Genomic DNA, 17,907 nt, shown 5'->3' with positions numbered 1-17,907 from the left:
GTTCTAACACAACAAAAGTTTCTTGTTGGTCTTAGGGGAGTGTTTAATTCATGTGTGCAAAGCTCTTTAGGCCATCTTATTTTCTTGGTTCCCAAACAAATCTGGGAAAAGAGAAAGGAGGCACTTCTTGAAATGCAGGCAGAGTCCAGTGGTTCCAGATGGTGCAAATGAGGTAAGATGTTCATTCTCAGCCTGCGTGATTTTAAGCTCCAGCAGTAAGTTTTAAATTTATAATCCATCTTGAAGTGGCAATTTTCGTAGAGACTAAACTATATAAAAAAGCCACCAATGTTTCAAGAAAAGCATGCATACTTTCCCCCATAGATGAAGCTGATATTGGATGCTCTTAGTTACCTAATAGCAAGCTGTACAGCCAAGTGATATGTGAGTCTTCAACTCTTATACCTTCTGGCCAACAAGGGGACTCATGGACTTGCGTGGCTAGCAGAAGACCTGGGATCCATGACCAGGTGGATGGTAGGAACTTCAGCCTCTCACAGGGTTAGTTTGTTTTCACACAGTTAACCAGTGTTTTCTGAATTAAACTGAACCTGTTTCAGGGAGGCACATGCCATGATTCTTTTCACTGGAGGGTGTGGGACAGCTTCCCGGTACACAGCCGATTTTGAGTAAATGAATATGTATCCTTAAAAAAAATGCCCTCCCCAGCCTAGACGATACTAGTGTGTCACCACCTGCAAAGTCTGAATTTAAAAATAGGGATCTTGGGCTTCCCTGGTGGCACAGTGGTTAAGAATCCGCCTGCCAGTGCAGGAGACACTGGTTCAAGCCCTAGTCTGGGAAGATCCCACATGCTGCAGAGCAGCTAAGCCTGTGCGCCACAATTACTGAGCCTGCGCTCTAGAGCCTGCGAGCCACAACTACTGAGCCCACGCGCCTAGAGCCCGTGCTCCGCAACAAGAGAAGCCACCGCAGTAAGCCTGTGCACTGCAACGAAGAGTAGCCCCCGCTCACCGCAACTAGAGAAAGCCCTTGTGTGGCAACAAAGACCCAACGCAGACAAAAATAAAATAAATTTTAAAAATATTAAACAAAAATAAAAATAGGAGTCTCCAAATACCTTGATACTTCACTTTATCTGCTCCATCCTTCATTCTTGTGTCTTCACTTCTTATGAGTAGTATTTGCTTGGTGTGTTGGTTTGTCACTCAGATTCCATCCCAATTAGACTGTATCTTGAGAGTTAGAATCTAGTCTTAAATTTATCTCGCCAGAGGTCAGCTGCCAGCTGGTCTCCTATGATTTTTGTAAATAAACATTTTATTGGCAACGCAGCCAGGCCCAATCATTTACATATTACTGACTGCTGCCCTTCTGTGATAACCAGTTGGATAGTTGGGTAGGGACAGTATGGCTCAAAAGCCTAAAATATTCACTATCTGGCCCTTTACAATAAAAGCTTCCAGATCCCTGCTTGAAAGGAAACCTACTCACACATATATTCTAATAAATACTGTTTATATCTAAGCCTTAATAAATACTGGCTGTTGCTTCATAAATACTGTTTAAATCAAAGCCTTCGTTAAACCAGTAATGGAAAACCTTTGCCCCTGGAGGTGAGATCAAATGGTTGTCATTGCAGCTTCTGCATCGGGGGAGTAAGACAGCATTCTGGAAAGATGCTCAGGGAATTTCTTGGAGCAGGCGCCAAGGAGCTGCTCCATTCCTGTGCTGGAGGCTCCAGTCATTATAATTTGTATATCAAAGAAAATGTGACCTGAATTTAAACTCACTGGCTGATAAGAATGGGCCAGGATTTTCCACAGCCACAATTCTCAGGCATGGCCAAAAGCCATTTCCCCTGCTATTTCCCTGGTGGTGTGATATAAATACAGCTTACAGACCCTAATGTTAACAGAGCCTAAGCACTGATATTCTGCACATGGCACGAGTGTGTCCCTCAGGATGTAAATTAAGGGTAGGATTCTGTTAGTGCCTACACTATCCGCCTCTGAAAATGCCTTGAGATTATGTCTATTGTGCCTCCTCTCTCTCTTTTCTTTTTAATTAATTTATTTTATTTTATTTTTTATTTTTGGCTGCATTGCATCTTCGTTGCTGTGTGCCGGCTTTCTCTAGCTGCAGCGAGTGGGGGGCTACTCTTCTTTGCTGTGTGCAGGCTTCTCATTGCAGTGGTTTCTCTTGTTGCGAAGCACAGGCTCTAGGTGCATGGGCTTCGGTAGTCGTGGCACATGGGCTCAGTAGTTGTGGTTTGCGGGCTCTAGAGCGCAGGCTCAGTAGTTGTGGCGCACTGGCTTAGTTGCTCCGTGGCATGTGGGATCTTCCCGGACCAGGGCTCGAACCCATGTCCCCTGCATTGGCAGGTGGATTCTTAACCACTGTGCCACCAGAGAAATCCTTCTTTTTTCTGTTTTAAAGCAAATTCCAGACATTATGTCATTTCATCCCTACATAATTCCACACACTTTTGATAAAAGAGCATTTTCTTACGTAACTAAATGCCATTATCACCGCTAACAAAATTATCAACAATTTCTTGATACCATCTCATAACCATTGTATATTCAAATTTCCCTGAATAATGTGACATCTGATCCTCATCATCACATAAAGAGATATTCTTCCTGTTAAAACAGCTATAAAGTAAGTAGTTTTACATCAGCAGAGGCTTTGATGGCAGAGGATTTTTTCCTACGTGTTATGCAAGATTATGCATAAGCACAGATCATTAGTCTTAGGTCTCAGTTTTGCTTGTCTCTACCACTAATTTATGTATCCTTAGGGCACTCACTCAACTCTCTCCCACTTCCAACATGTATTCTCCTTTGTCCTAATAAATGTATAAAATAAGCTCTTGACCTGCTGGATTTATAAAGGCTTTCAAAACCTGAGAACTGTTCTTCCTGTGTATTTTCCATAGCCATCTTCTGCTTTACTCTCCTGGTTCTGTGCTGGGTGGGGAGGCTGAGGACCACTGCAGGGTTTGGGGGAAGGACCACACACCAGGTGAAGGCGGTGCTGAGCTGCAGGAACAGGGAGCAGAGCTGGGGAGGAGAGTGGGAGGGAAACTACCAGAGGGAAGGCTGGAGGAGCACAGAGCAGAATCCATCCTACTTTCTTCTTCTGGAAGGAAGGAAGGAAGGGAGGGAGGGAGGGAAGGGAGAGAGAGAGAGGAAGGAAGGGAAGGAAGAAAGAAAATACAAAACAAAACAAAACTAACGTGTGTTTGCCTTGAAAATGCAAAGAAAGCTCAGTGAATCACTTTTTCTTAGTATCAGGATCTAATCATTGTTAGCCATTTGGTTTTGATCCCAACTCTTAAAATTTATATACATTTTAATAAAATTTGGATTGTACACAATATCTTGTTGTTTAATTTGTTTTATCCTTCTACTTTATATTGTATCAGGAACATTTCCACCTTCATTAACTATGTTTCCAAAACAAAGTGTTTAATAGTTGCATAGAATCCTAACTTACAGGTATAACATACATTTAGACAGCTTATAATTTATCACCATTATTAAAAAAATGTTACCATGAACATCCTTGTACCTAAATCTTTGAACATATCTCTGGTTATTTCTTTGCGGTAAATTCATCAAAGTAGAAATACTACGTGGAAAGGTCAGAACGTGCTCCAAACTGCCCCCAGAAAGTTTGTTCCAATTATACAGTAACTGAAAGTGAATGAATGAGCCCATTTCCCCATAACCTTGCCTTCATATTGTTATTATTTTTTCCTTTTAATCTGACAATTTAAAACACAAATATAGCATCATCGTTTCCATTCTGCTTTGTTCATGTCCCTTGAATCTTTGATCATTTTATCACTTTATGTCAAAAGAATGGGTAGTTGTTCTGCTTTCTAACTCCTGTTTAACTGCTGGGGATTTGGTGAAGGAAAATTGTAGAAATTTCCAGACCTGTGCTACACCTTCAAAAAGCAGCTAGGCTATGTGAATGGAATGCTGAGGGTTGCAAGGCTGAGCTAGCATCCAAAACAGCCAGACTGCAAAAATCTCACTAGTTATTGAATACCAAGAGCAGTATATATTTTCAAACATCCTACAACTAGTCCATAGACGTAAGTATCAATCACTAAGTAGTTTATGAACTTCGTGCAATCGCATGTAAAATACAGTATATATGTACAATTGTGAACACTTTTCTTGGGAGAGAGTCCAAAGCTTTCATCATGTTCTCAAAGGAGCCTAAGAAGAGATTAAGACTCTTCAATATGGAGAAAATTCTAAGGGGTTGTAATGGCAGTGTCTACAGGGAAAGGCAGGTAATGTAAATGAGTGAAGTAGATGAGGTATTAGGCAATAGGGAGTGGTGGGGACTGTGGCATCCTCAAATGCATTTGCTCCAAGTAAACAGAGTAGCTGTTTCTCAGCTCCAAACCACTGTTGGTGTGTGGGAACATGGCTCCAATGTTTCCTGATCTTATTTTTTTTTTCAGAGGAAGCCAGAAATCTGGATGCTTACATGAAGTCTTCCAAATTTTAAATGCTTACAATCACTTCTACAAATAAACAAACATTATATGGTACAAATGACTGATCTGCTGATTTGGCCCTCTGGCTGCAGTGCCTAAAAGAAGCCAGTCATTTCAAAACATAATTATACTCTCTTTAGGTTTGTAATAGGCCAAGAACACCAACACCCAAGGGACTCTAGTCTGATTGGAGTTTGGCACTTCAAAAGGTCAATGGCCAAATCCACAGCTCAAGCAATGCATTGCTGAACGCAGAAGACCCTGACACCCACCCTCCCTTAACCCAGCCAATGTCCAGTACTCTACATAGATCAGTCCTAGGTCTCTTTAGTGGCAGCAGAGAAAAATGTTCTAGAAGAGGCCATGTCGAGAACCCTAATTGCCTGGTTGTATAAAACCATGATTTTCAAGCTGGCAACACTAGTGATTGCCACATTTTACCTACTGCCAGAATGAAGATAAGGACAAGAAACTATGGAATTCACAGAGAAGCTTACCATACCTAGACAAATGACATTTTTGTAAGCCAAATTAATCTCTATCTACATCAAGGCGCTTGTTCTTTAAAGAGACCCTGCAATATAATGATCTATAAGGAAAAAATCATTTCCAAATTCAACTGCATCACAAGTTCAGATTTAAGAAAACCAGGTTTTTAAAATATGGTGCCAAGCCATCATTAAACCTTTTCCACAGCCTGTGACTGCTGGTCCCCTGGGCAAATTTCCAAGGCAAGTATGTAGCAAGTTCTGAGTTCTGTGGAGAAGTGGATGTGAGTGAGAAGAGGGGACAGAGGACTCTGCAGGCTGCTGCTGACAGGGTAGGGGGCAGGATGCAGCTGAGAAACAAACGAGTAAACTACTGAAAACATGATCAAGACTGACAACCACATTTTCCCTGAGGACACTGGCTGACATCTCATTGACCAAATATGCCTTTTTTTTTCCTTCCTTATAAGACATTATACGGCTGGTCAAATGAAGATCTGAGCTGTGGTGGACAGTGCTACAGGCAGAGCAATGCCACAAAGCAATGCCACTTTGTGAATAATGAAATATTTCACTCAAGCAAATATACACTTTCCAAGTGAGGGGTGTTTTGTGTGTGTGTGTTTGTGTGTGTGTGTGTGTGATGCATCAAGTGCATTTTGACTTCTTCCATAATAAGAAAAGAACAACTCAGGTGATGGGATGGCTCCTTAAATAATCATGGAGAATGTCAGTTTTCTCAAGGTACCTGTAATCATGCTGGATAGAATTAATGGTAAAACGATGAGTTTCAGCATTCTCATTAGAATTTCTCCAGGAAAGGAAAAGTAGAATTTCTCCAGGTTAGAGAGCTTGCTGTATTCTCGAACCAAAACGCCTATGGCAATCCCTAAGAAAAACAAGAATTGGAAAGAAGAAAGGAACAACATTGAGTTCTTCTGTATAAATTTCTACGGAAAAATACCACCCCCAGTGCAAATTTTAGTGGCAAGAAAAACAATTTTGATGATCTCCCATGAGTCTGTAAATGTTAAGACTTAAAAAACAAATCACATTTTAAAAGGTAAAGAGTACAAGTACACGTTATTCAGCAAATTTGGAAAAAGTATAGTTCATGTGAAAGCTTTTGTTTTCATTTCTTTTCTTCCCCTTCAATTATATTTATTATCATGACAAAACATCTAAGAATACTGTGAGAAGGAAAAAAAAGTTCATCTTAGTCAACCCAATATAACTATTGTTTTTACACACCACTTTTATTCTGTCTACCTATAGATATTTTACATATTTTATAGTTTACATATCAGTTTGTATTTTTCTCATATTCTTTTAATAATAATTTTAGAAATACTCTTCTCTTTTTTAATTGAAGTATAGTTGATTTACAATGTTGTGTTAGTTTCAGGTGTACAGCACAGTGATTCAGTTATATATATATATACATATATATATGTATATATATATATGTATATATATATATATTCTTTTTCAGATTCTTTTTTTCCCTTATAGATTATTAGAAGACATTGAGTATAGTTCCCTGTGCTATACCGTAGGTCATTGTTGATTATCTATTTTATATATAGCAAGGAAATGTTCCATATCAAGAAACATACATTCTCTGAAAGCTTGCCTTAATGTTAATATGAACTTCTTCACTTGTGATGACTTTGACAACTAAAAATCACAAATTCTATCAATAAATATTTCTTCTTTATCCTCTTCCAAATGGTTCTAATAACATCTAATTGGCTTACTCCCCCCCATCCCCAGGAACCCTCACTCCTTACTACCTTTTATTAACCGAGAAAGGAATGGGGTTGGGATGACTCACACATCTTTTTTTTCTTCATCAACCTCTGATGGATGACATGCTAATTGGGAGTAAAATGACTAGAGGACAGGAAGATTCAAGGAGGGTATCACTGGATATGTTAATTCACAAATTCAAATAATTAGTATGTGAAAACTTAGAGTTATTTGGGTACAGTTAAGAATGCTAGGGCAAATGAAAAGAGATGTGAATTATAATCAATACTAGAGTTTTCATTTCAATTCTGGTATACTTCTCATGCCCACTAGTAGACCAAATAGATGAACCACATAAGATACATTTGTGTAGTAACCTTATCTTTAGCTTACTTTTATTTTCCTGCATTAGCAGGTGGATTCTTAACCACTGCGCCACCAGGGAAGCCTTGGATATGGGTTTTTATGGGAGACATAAAAGTCACCAAGAGGAATCATTTAAAAGCAATCAAAGGTGACAAGCACAATGAATAGGTTACTATATTTAGTAATGAAAGCTTGACAGAAAGCTTTTTTGTGGCTCAAGGGCTTAGTTGCTCCGTGGCATGTGGGATCTTCCCCGACCAGGGCTTGAACCCATGTCGCCTGCATTGGCAGGCGGATTCTTTTTTTTTTTTTTTTTTTAAAAATAACGCTTTATTGAGGTATAATTTACATACCATACAGTTCACCCATTTATTTCTGTGAATTGTTGCCGTCCAAGAAGCCCCAGCGATTTCAGGCAGAGGCACGACTTTATGAGCTCAGTTACTGGCTCACTTCCTGCATCAGCGTCCTTGCGGGGGAGAGGGTTCAATACGCACTTCTTGTGGGGGTCTTATTAGTGACCTTGTCCTGGGAAACCAGTCCAGGCAAGCGACTGTGGACCTGAACGCTGCCTGCCTGCTGACAGTGAACCTGGCCAGCGAGGCGCAGAGGCCCAGCTGCGGACTTCAGGTGCAGTCGCACCCTTCAGGCTGTGGGCAGGGGTCGCGGCCTTTCTCAGGCTGAATGACTGGCCCAGACCTTCGCAAGCGCAGACCTGGCAGTTTTTGACTCAGCGCAACGTTTGCTTGGACCAGAGCATCCATGGTTGTCATGGCAGCAGGGAAGCCTCACCCAGGGATCCCCATCCTGCTGGGCCTATGGTGCGGCCCCACTGGGCAGGCGGATTCTTAACCACTGCACCCCACCAGGGAAGTCCACCATTCTTAATTATAGAGTTGAAATATATTTTAATGATTTTTCACAGTTTACATCAAAGGTTGTAAATGTCCAAGGCCAGAAGTCCGGGCAGAAGTGCGAGAAACAGGCCTGAGGGGCCTGTGGTGGTCCTGACAGCTCCAGCCAAGCAGTGTCACATGGAAGTGAGGGTCCAGGGTGGCCTCATCTTCTGAATTTTTTACAGAGAAACTAAGAATCTGGGTCACTGTGTGAAACCACTCAATTTTTAAATGTTAATGAAAGCTTAAAAACAATTGTTAAGCTCTGTGAGGTCACACTAAATACTTCTGCAAGCCAACTTCCTGTTGAGCTGTCATCTTTTATTCTGGTTTTCCCACTGAAGACAGTTTAGGAACATGATAAAACACAAGAGGGAAAGCTGCTGTGTTCAAAAGAAAGCAAACACCACAGGGACCAGGAAATGATCATGATGACCTCATACAGCCTCCCATGTTCTTGAGTGAATCCTGCAAGTGTTATCTAACTTCTTGCACATAACACCGGAAGAGAGGCCAAAGAGAGGATGCTGCCCCTGCCATCAAGAACCTACATTCTAGAAGGCAGGACAGGACATGCACAATAATGATAGTCAGAAGCGCTTGCGAGTCTACAGAGGAGGCCACCCCAGAGTTTGTAGGAATTCAAGACTTTCTTGAAATTCCCATTAGGCTAGATTAAGAAAGGGAGAGGTTCAGATGCACCTTCCATAATAGAATAGGAATTCAAAAGGCAGGTATTATTGAAGAAGAAGGAAAGTGGGAGAAACAGCCAAAGACAGAGGAGTCAGGGGAAGAAAAACACTCATCAAGTGCCTCTGTCCTAAGCACCTTTACAGTCATCTAACCTAACAAGCCTTTATTCTACAATGTACAGTTGTCCCTGCATTACTTTAGCCACAGGGGAGTGATTCCAGGAGCCCCTGCATATACCAAAATCCAAGGATGCTCAAGTACCTTATATAAAATCATGTAGCAAAATGAATACATACAAGAAAGGTTAGAAAACTTGCCCATGGTCACATGGCCAGCCTTGAGACCAGGTCTGTCAGACCCCAAAGTGCAGCTCCTTCCATGAAGAGGTTACAAGGATGAGTTTGGCCAGTGGTTTGGCTGGTGCTCGAGGCGTGGTTTAGAGAACTGAGACAGAAACCTAAGTTGGGGCACACCAGGAAAGGCCTAGAATGCCAGCGAGGAGAATTTATACTTCCCTAAGCGTAGGTCCCTTCCGATAACTGGGTCATTGTGCAGATTAAACAAGAGAAACCATGTGTTACACTATAACGTAATATACCAAGATTAGCTATTAGTAGAGATAGTGAGAAGCCATTGAACATGTTTGCATAGGGGTGGGCTTTATCTCCTGGATTGGAGATAAAGCTGGCTGAGGTATGTAGGGGCTGAGACACGTAGGAAACTGTCCAAATGTTCAGGCCATTCAGGGTAGGTGTACAGTGGTGTCTTTAGAAGGATGCCTGGGGTGAAGGGCTCAGCTCTGAAGTCAGACACATCTGATTTGGAGCCTGGCTCTTTTGTGGAATCGCAAGTCACTTCCTTTTTCCTTATGGCAACTCCAAAGAGGAACCAGGCTAGCCCTAGTACCAGAGCGGTTCTCTAAAAGGATCTGGAACTGAAGGCCAGTCACAGGGACGTGGCTTGAATTCAGAAAAAACATTTTTAGGTGGCTGAAGAGAAGTGACTTTCCTAACAACTTGCTCAAGTAATCTTTCAGTTCAGGGAAAACACCTGACTGGAAGGAGGGAGGAAGATCTAATTCCTTGCCCCATACTGAAAATGTACAGGACAGAAGCAATCAGAATGCTGTGCTTCCTGCACGCACTGCCTGGCCTTCCAGGAAGGGCAGGAGATTCTGACAGTAGCAGCCTGGTGCGAGAGGGGGAGAGGATGCTCAACGTGGGTCCAAGAGTCCATTCTGGCTGAAAAGATAACTCTTTGCCAAGAGGATGCTAGGACCCAGAGAAAGAATTCTCAGACTGCAACATCCTACGAGTAAAACCGGATGGATGTCTGGAGGAACCTAGCCAGGCTGAGTAAGCTCTCCATCTCCCCACCTCTGGACATTCCCCTCCACACTGATACTGGTGTTTGCCAAGGAGTTTGTATTCTGACCTCTTCATGGGCTGTCCACTCTCCCAGGGTAATCCTATCTGCTCTTATAGATTCAGTTTCCACTTCTATCTCCTGCCTCATTCTGTCTCCCAAGTTCCAGGTCTTCAGGCAATCTCTACCTAGATATATATAACTCAACATGGGACCCAACATACTAAAAATAAACCTATCTTTCCTTCTCCCAGAAGACTTCTGACTTTTCCTCCTGGGTTAGCTGGTGGTTTTAAAATAGGTCCACACATTATTTGACACTCTTCCCATCAGGAGATGGAGTCTCTGTCCCCTTCCCTTAAACCTGGGTAGGTCTTTGTAATGGCCTTAATAAAGAAAATACAGCAGAAATGAGCCTGCATGGAGTCTGAGGCTAGCTTAGAAAAGGGGTGGCTTTTGATGGTTTCTCTTCTTGGGACACTCACTTTGAAGCCCTGAGGTACCATGTAAAAAGTCCAGCTATCCTGAAGCTGCCAGGCTGGAGAGACCACATGGGAGAGCGAGTGAGTGAGTGACAGAGAGAGAGAACAGCTGTCTGAGTCTTCCAGGCAGTAAACACGTGAGTGATGGCCCTTCAGTTGACTCCAGCCCAGCCACCATATCCCTGCAATCACAAAAGTGACCTCAAGTAAGAATTGTTTAGCTGAGCCCAAATAATTCTCAGAATGACGAGGGATAATAATATGATTGCTATTTTAATCCACTAACTTTGGAAGTAATTAGTTACACAGAAATAGATACCTGGGAGTTCCCTGGTGGTGCAGTGGCTAAGACTCCGAGCTCCCAATGCAGGGGGCCCGGGTTTGATCCCTGGTCAGGGAACTAGGTCCCACATGCATGCTGCAACTAAGAGTTCGTATTCCACAACCAAGGAGGCTCCCTGCCGCAACTAAGATCCAGCGCAACCAAATTAATTAATTGGCTTATTAATTTTAAAAAAGAAATAGATACCTGGAAGAGTTCCCTATCTTCCTAAATTGTGTTGTCACTGCAGACATTTTTTGAGGGCTGTGTAGACTATGGTCAGGTACTGTTCTAAGCATAATTAACTCTGACTGATCTTCACAACTCTGTGAGGTGACTTCATTTTCAGGTGAGAGACTGAGGCACAAGGAAGTAAAGTAGCTTGCCCAAGGTCCACAGGAAATAAGTGACACAGCTGAGATACCGAAGCAGTCTGGGTCTAAAGTGGTACACTTTGGGGACATTCTAGACAACTCTGCATCCCATCCCAGGCCCACATCGAACAGCCACCAAGTTCTGCTGATTCTACTGTCTAAAAAACTCTCCAATCTGTCTCTCTCCCTTCCATCCTCACTGCCACCACCTTGGTTCAGGTCGGCCTCATTTCTCACCAAGACTATTTCATCAACTTCCTAACACTCTCTCTGCTTCTGGTCTTGTCTCTTCCAATGCATCCTCCAAATCAAAGCCAGAACGATCTTTCCGAGATGCAAACCTGGCTGAGTTACTTTCCTGCTTAAAGCCCTTTCAATGGTTTCCCATCACGGGGTGGCATGCAAGCTCCTTGGTCCGTCCTACCCCCAGCCCCGCCCCAGTGCCCAGGTCTCTGAGCCTGTGCACATAGGCCCTCTGCTTTCCGACTTTACTTGTTTACCATTTCAGCAACTTCAAAACTCAGCTCAAGGGACTTCCCTAGTGGCGCAGTGGTTAAAAATCCACCTGCCAATGCAGGGGACACAGGTTCGAGCCCTGGTCTGTGAAGATCCCACATGCTGCAGAGCAACTAAGCCCGTGCACCACAACTACTGAGCCTGCGCTCTAGAGCCTGTGAGCCACAACTACTGAGCCCATGTGCCACAACTACTGAGCCAGTGTGCCAAAACTACTGAAGCTGGCGTGGCTAGAGTCCGTGCTCCGCAACAAGAGAAGCCACCGCAGAGAAGCCGGCGCACCGCAACGAAGAGTGGCCCCCATTCGCAGTAACTAGAGAGAGCCCTCACGCAACAAAGACCTAACGCAGCCAAAAATAAATAAATAAATAAATTTATTTAAAAAGACGAAAACAAAAACACCTCAGCTCAAGGGTGTTTGGAAAGCCTTCCCAACCTCCTCCATGTGACGTGTGTCCAGGTAACAAGGCAGGCCCTGGCTGGCCCTGCAGGTGTGGAGTTAAGAAGATCCCTTATCTTCCACGCCCCAAAATACCAAAAACAATCAGATCAGATATCCTCCGTAGGAGGGCAGCATCAGTCCACTGGAGGCTTCGCTCTTCACAGGAATGAAAAGACACCAGAAAGAAGGAATTCCTCACAGCATTTAAACATAGAACACCTCCTGAAACACTGGGCCTGTCTGTACCAGCCAGACTCTTAAGGTGTGTGTGTATGTTTAAGTGTATTTATCATACAGTAAGACTGAACTTTAATGCACAGTCTTATGATTTTTAACATGTGTTAAAATTCTTACAACCACCGTCAAAATTAGGATATGAACAGAGAATAGTTCTATCACCCCTAAGAACTCCCTTATGCTATACCTTTACAGTGATACACACACACACACCCTGTCCCTAACCTCTGGCAACCTCTGATTTGTTCTCCTCCACTATGTTTTTTTCTTTTTGAGAATGTCTTGTACATAGAATCATACTCTACGTAGCCTTTTAATACTGGTTACTTTCACTAAGTATGATGCACTTGAGATTCATCCATGTTTTCTGCATATCAATAATATGTTCCTTCTTCTTGATGAATGGATCACCTCTTATAGGTGGACAGTATTTAGCTTTTCATTCACTGAAGGACATCTGGGTTGCTTCCTGTTTTGGGTGATTATGACTAGAGCTGCTATAAACATCTGTGTATAAGTTTTTGTGTGAACATAAGTTTTTCTCTTTCTAGGGTATACACCCAGGAGTAGGATGGCTGGGTCATATGGTAAGTGTATATTTAACTTCTAAGAAAAGGCCAAACTGTTTTTTAGAGTGGTTGTACCATTTACATCCCCACCAGCAAGGTTTAAGAGGACCAGTTGCTCCACATCTTCATCAGCAGTCAGTACTGGATTTTTTTTATTTTAGTCATTCTAATAAGCATGTAGTGGCATCTTGTGTTTTTTCATAATTTATCCTTGTTTTATTGAGATTTAATTGACATACAGCACTATATAAGTTTAAGGTGCACAGCACAGCGATTTGACTTACATACATTGAGATGATGACCACAAGACGTTTACTGAACATCCAGCATCTCACATAGATACAAAATTAAATAAACAGAAAAAAAAATTTTTCCTTGTCTCATTGTGGTTTTAATTTACATTTCCCTAATGGCTAATAATGCTGAACATCTTTTTGTGTGTTTACTTGACAACCTCTTTGGTGAAGTGACTTTTTAAAGTTGGATTATTTGTTTTCTCACTATTGAGTTTTGAAAGTTCTTATGTTCTGGATACAAGTGCAGACATGTTGGCTATGTGATCTGCAATTATTTTTTCATAGTATGTAAGATTCTTCAGTCTCTTTCCCCCCACCCAGCTTTATTGAAATATAACTGACAATTAAAAATTGCATACATTTAAGGTGTACAACTTTATGATTTGTTGTGTTCATTCTCTTAACAGTGTCTTTCATAGAACAAAGGTTCTTTTTTTTATAAAGTCTAATTTATCAATTTTTTCTTTTATGAATTCTATTTGGTCATAATATCTAAGAACTCTTTGCCTAACTCTAGGTCACAAAGACTGAAAATTTTCTTTTTTACTCTTCTTCTAGATCTATGATCCGTTTTGAGTTAATTTTGTATAAAATATGATGTTTAGGTAGAGGTTCTTTTTTTTTTTTTTTGGCATATGAATGTCTAGCTGTTCCAATACCATTTGCTGAAAAGACTTACTTTCTTCTTTGAACGGCTTTTGCATCTTTGTCAAAAATCTGGAATCTCTATTCTATTTTATTGACTTATATGCCTATCCCTTCACCAGTATTACAAAGTCTTGATTACTGTCATCTGTGATTCTTCCAACTTTCTTCTTCTTTTTCCAAATTGTTTGTTATTCCTTTGCCTTTCCATATAAAGTTTAGAATCAGTTTGTCTGATACATCTACAAAAAATACTTCCAGGATTTTGACTAGAATTGCATTAAAACTATAAGCCAATTTCAGAAGAACTGACATCATCATTATGATGTATCTTCCAATCTATGAACAGGTATGACTGTTTATTTAGGTCTGGAATTTCTTTCATCAGTGTTCTGTAATTTTCAACTATAGATCCTATTCATACATCTTGTTAGATATATACCTGATCTTTTACTTTTTGGAGCTATTTTAAATAATATTTTAAAATTTCCATTTCCAATCTTACATTGTTAGTATATAGAAATAACAAATGCTTTTTTGGGAATTAATCTTGTATCTTGCAACCTTGCTAAATCACTTACCAGTTTTAGGAGTTATTCTGTAGATTCCTTGGGATTTTCTATGTAGAAAACAGTGCCATCTGTGAACAGGGTAAGTTTTATTTCTCTCCAATCTATGTTCATTATTTCTTTTTCTTGCTGTATTGCACTGGATCAGGCTTCCAGTGAGATACTGAATAGAAGTGGTAAGAGTGGACATCCTTGCATTATTCCTGATTTTAAGGGGAGAGCATTCAGACTTTCATCACTAAATATGACACTAGCAATAGGTTGGGTTTTTGGGGTTCGGGGGGTTGTTTTTTTAAAATTCTTAAGAGTTCAAAGCAAAAATTCAATTGTGGTCCTTACTTAATTTTCCTTCCCCTCCCTCAGGCTTTAAAGTAGTTTCTGTCTTAATTATTTTCAAAGTATGTGTTTATTATCTAAACAACTTCAAATGTTTCTGTAATGCTATGAATTCAATAAAGCTTAGCAATGAGTATACACCAAGTGCATTCAGGAAACAGTTCAGGAGCACAACAGATAAAAGGCAAAACATTTGCTGTAACTGCCACCCAATATCCATTGTCTCTGCTGTTAATAGCATATCTCCCAACTCTCAATATGTTTCAGGTCCAGCTCAAGTTATAACTAATTCAGAAGTTAGGGGAAGAGGGTGGGATGAAGGAGTGACTTTGGCCTGGCCCATCAGATAATCTCGTTTCCTTAGTACCAAGACTGATTATGGAATGGTCATCGACCCAATTAGGACTGAGTGAAACTCAGGCCAAGGCCCCAGAGTCTTATTTGAACAGAGAGACATTTTCTCTTTTCTGCTGGGTATGAAGCAGGGATATGGAAACCTTGAACTGTGCTGGCAGCTATCTCACCACCAGTGGAAGTGTCTTACCTGAGAGTGAAAATAACACAAGAGTTCAGAGACTATACGTAAAGAGAGAATAGGACAGAATGATATTTTTGAACCCCTGAATTCAGCTGTACTTGAAACCACTCACCATTTCTGAGCTCTTAAATTCTCTGAGCCATAAATTCTATGCCGACCCCCCACATTTCTGGCTAAGCCTGTTCAACTGGGATTTTCTGTCACTTCCAGTTAGAAGAGTGGGGAGAGCGAAAGTGTCACTGATATTCTGGGTGCCCTCTCGATCAACCACGCTGGCCCTCTTTGCATGAAAGAAAAGCTGGTTGATGTGAGGGCAAGGCCTTCTAGCTGTGGAAGCCATGGGGATGGGCCTGTGGGATAGGGCAAGGTAGGAGAATGGTCATGCTGGTACATGGTTACAGACGATACAGGAGTCATTATACCACTTACTTCTCAAAATGCCCATAGCAGAGGCCTCCAGTATTACCAGACACCATCAGACTAACTTCTCTACCATCATTCGTAGAACTTGATAATGGTGTCCCAAGAAAACCTCTTAGCATGGCATTCAATGCCATGTGGCTCTGTGCCCGTTATTCTCCCTTTGCCCTTTAGATTTACCTTCTGTCCTTTTCTGCCCCGCTTTGTGTCCCGGGAGAGTGATCTCTACCAATTATGTAACCTGGGGTTCCTTGCCCTCTGGCTTTAGCCAAGGAGAAGCACTAACTGTGGATCTTAGGACAGAGAGAGAAAAGTTGGGGTATATGTTGTCTTCATTCCTTCCCTGTCCTGCCATGGTTCTGGTAGTGGCTATGTTCCTCTGTGGCCATACAGGTCCTATCAAGCAGCTTACTCTGTCGCAGCCCAGCCCCCAATGGACTGTGATAACACTGTCCCCCCTTCCCTTGACCATTCTGGCATAGGAGAGTTAACAGCTTCCCACAGTTACTAGCCCTGGGTGCCTCACCATCCCTTAACCCCACCTAACTCTGTAAGTAGTCCCTTGATTACAGTCTGTTCAGTTATATACTTTTTTTTTTTTTTTTTGCGGTACGCGGGCCTCTCGCCGTTGCGGCCTCTCCCGTTGCGGAGCACAGGCCCCGGACGCGCAGGCTCAGCGGCCACGGCTCACGGGCCCAGCCGCTCCGCGGCATGTGGGATCCTCCCAGACCGGGGCACGAACCCGCGTCCCCTGCATCGGCAGGCGGACTCTCAACCACTGCACCACCAGGGAAGCCCCAGTTATATACTTTTGAGTGAGTGGATCATCTGTTTTCTGCCAGGTCTGCCCTAGCTGATATAGGCCCTCACATCTTCATCATCATTGATCTTATCATGTCTGGTCACAATAAACTCCTTGCTGTTTCTTAAAGATGCTCCTTGCTTTTGTGCGCTTGTTCACAGATCCCCCTCCAAGGAAAACCCTTTGTCACTATCTTTGCCTAGTGAAGTGCTAATCACCCCTCAAAACAGAGTCACCTCCTCCAGAAAGCCTTTCCCAGGGTCTCTCCCCAGGTGAGATGAGTCTCTTCTCTGGGTCCTTCAGAGCTTCATCTTCATCTATTGTCCCCTCTAAAAGACCTCTATCTCAGCCCCTCCCTTCATCGCAAGTTCCCAAGGCATAAGCATTGTATGCTCACTTTTTTACCCCCGTAATGTCCCAGGCACCAGTGCCTGACACTCCATGGATGTTTGGCCAATACCTGCTGCATTGAAGTGAACCATTTTGCTATTTAATGCATATGCCCAGGAAACCACTGCATTTTCTATTCGTTACTCATCAAATCTGATTACAAAAGGCAGGAGAAAATAGCTGAGATAGGGTACCATTAGCAGAGCGTGAAAACTGGGCTATAGGAATGTGGGTACAATTCTGCCACGTTGTCCCAGGGCCATCAAACCCAGAGAGGCATCATAAATATGGCCTCTCCAGTGATGGACAATGGGTATAGTAATGTACCCATGAGAAGTTAGGTGCCTGGTTCCTACACCTTGGGACTTCTCCCAGGCTTCTGGAGCCCCTGGAGTCCAAAGAGTCCCTTGGGTTCAAGTGAGGATAAGGTTGGTTATAGGACCAACCCACAGGAATCCAGTCTCTACAGCAAGCATTCAACTGGCTTAGAGGCCCAGCTTGTTCTAAGCTAGGAACAACCAGACTGTCCCTCCCCCCTAAAGATGGGTCAGCCCCACATATGTGTGTTTGGGTTATTTCCTGAGATACCTATCTATGACTTGACTTGTGGATTCTAAAATCTCCTGTTTACTACCTGTGGTTGACTTTCTTTATTCTACTTTTTTTTTTTCCCTCTTAAAATGGTTCACATCTGCTAAACTCATGGGTCATTCTACCGATCAGGTTATTTTATACATTCCTGTGAAAGATCTTCATCTACCTTGTGGCCATACTCCACTCTTTCCCCTCCTTGGTACGCAGGCAAATATTTGGTCTCCAAGTCCCTGAAGGAATGACAAGTCTCCTCACTCAGACGTACACAGTTTGGAGAGGCCCTGGAATCCTTTGCTTGAAGGACACATCTTTTCCTCGGGTTTAACACCAGATTA

General features: G+C 42.2%; 1 protein-coding gene across 1 annotated transcript in view; it reads right to left on the bottom strand.

Moving 5' to 3' along the window:
* Positions 1–17,907, bottom strand: part of SLC1A1 (solute carrier family 1 member 1) — a 61,469-nt gene that overhangs the window by 30,362 nt on the left and 13,200 nt on the right. Inside the window, exon 2 of the mRNA XM_060153467.1 lies at positions 5,720–5,860. Within this exon, the coding sequence (XP_060009450.1) occupies positions 5,720–5,860 (141 nt within the window). The remainder of the gene's footprint in view (positions 1–5,719; positions 5,861–17,907) is intronic.

The sequence above is a fragment of the Lagenorhynchus albirostris genome, chromosome 7 (genome assembly GCF_949774975.1).
Source record: "Lagenorhynchus albirostris chromosome 7, mLagAlb1.1, whole genome shotgun sequence".
In the NCBI taxonomy this organism is placed as follows: domain Eukaryota; kingdom Metazoa; phylum Chordata; class Mammalia; order Artiodactyla; family Delphinidae; genus Lagenorhynchus; species Lagenorhynchus albirostris.
The sequence above is the reverse complement of the archived record's forward strand: the minus strand, read 5'-3'. Positions and strand labels throughout refer to the sequence as shown.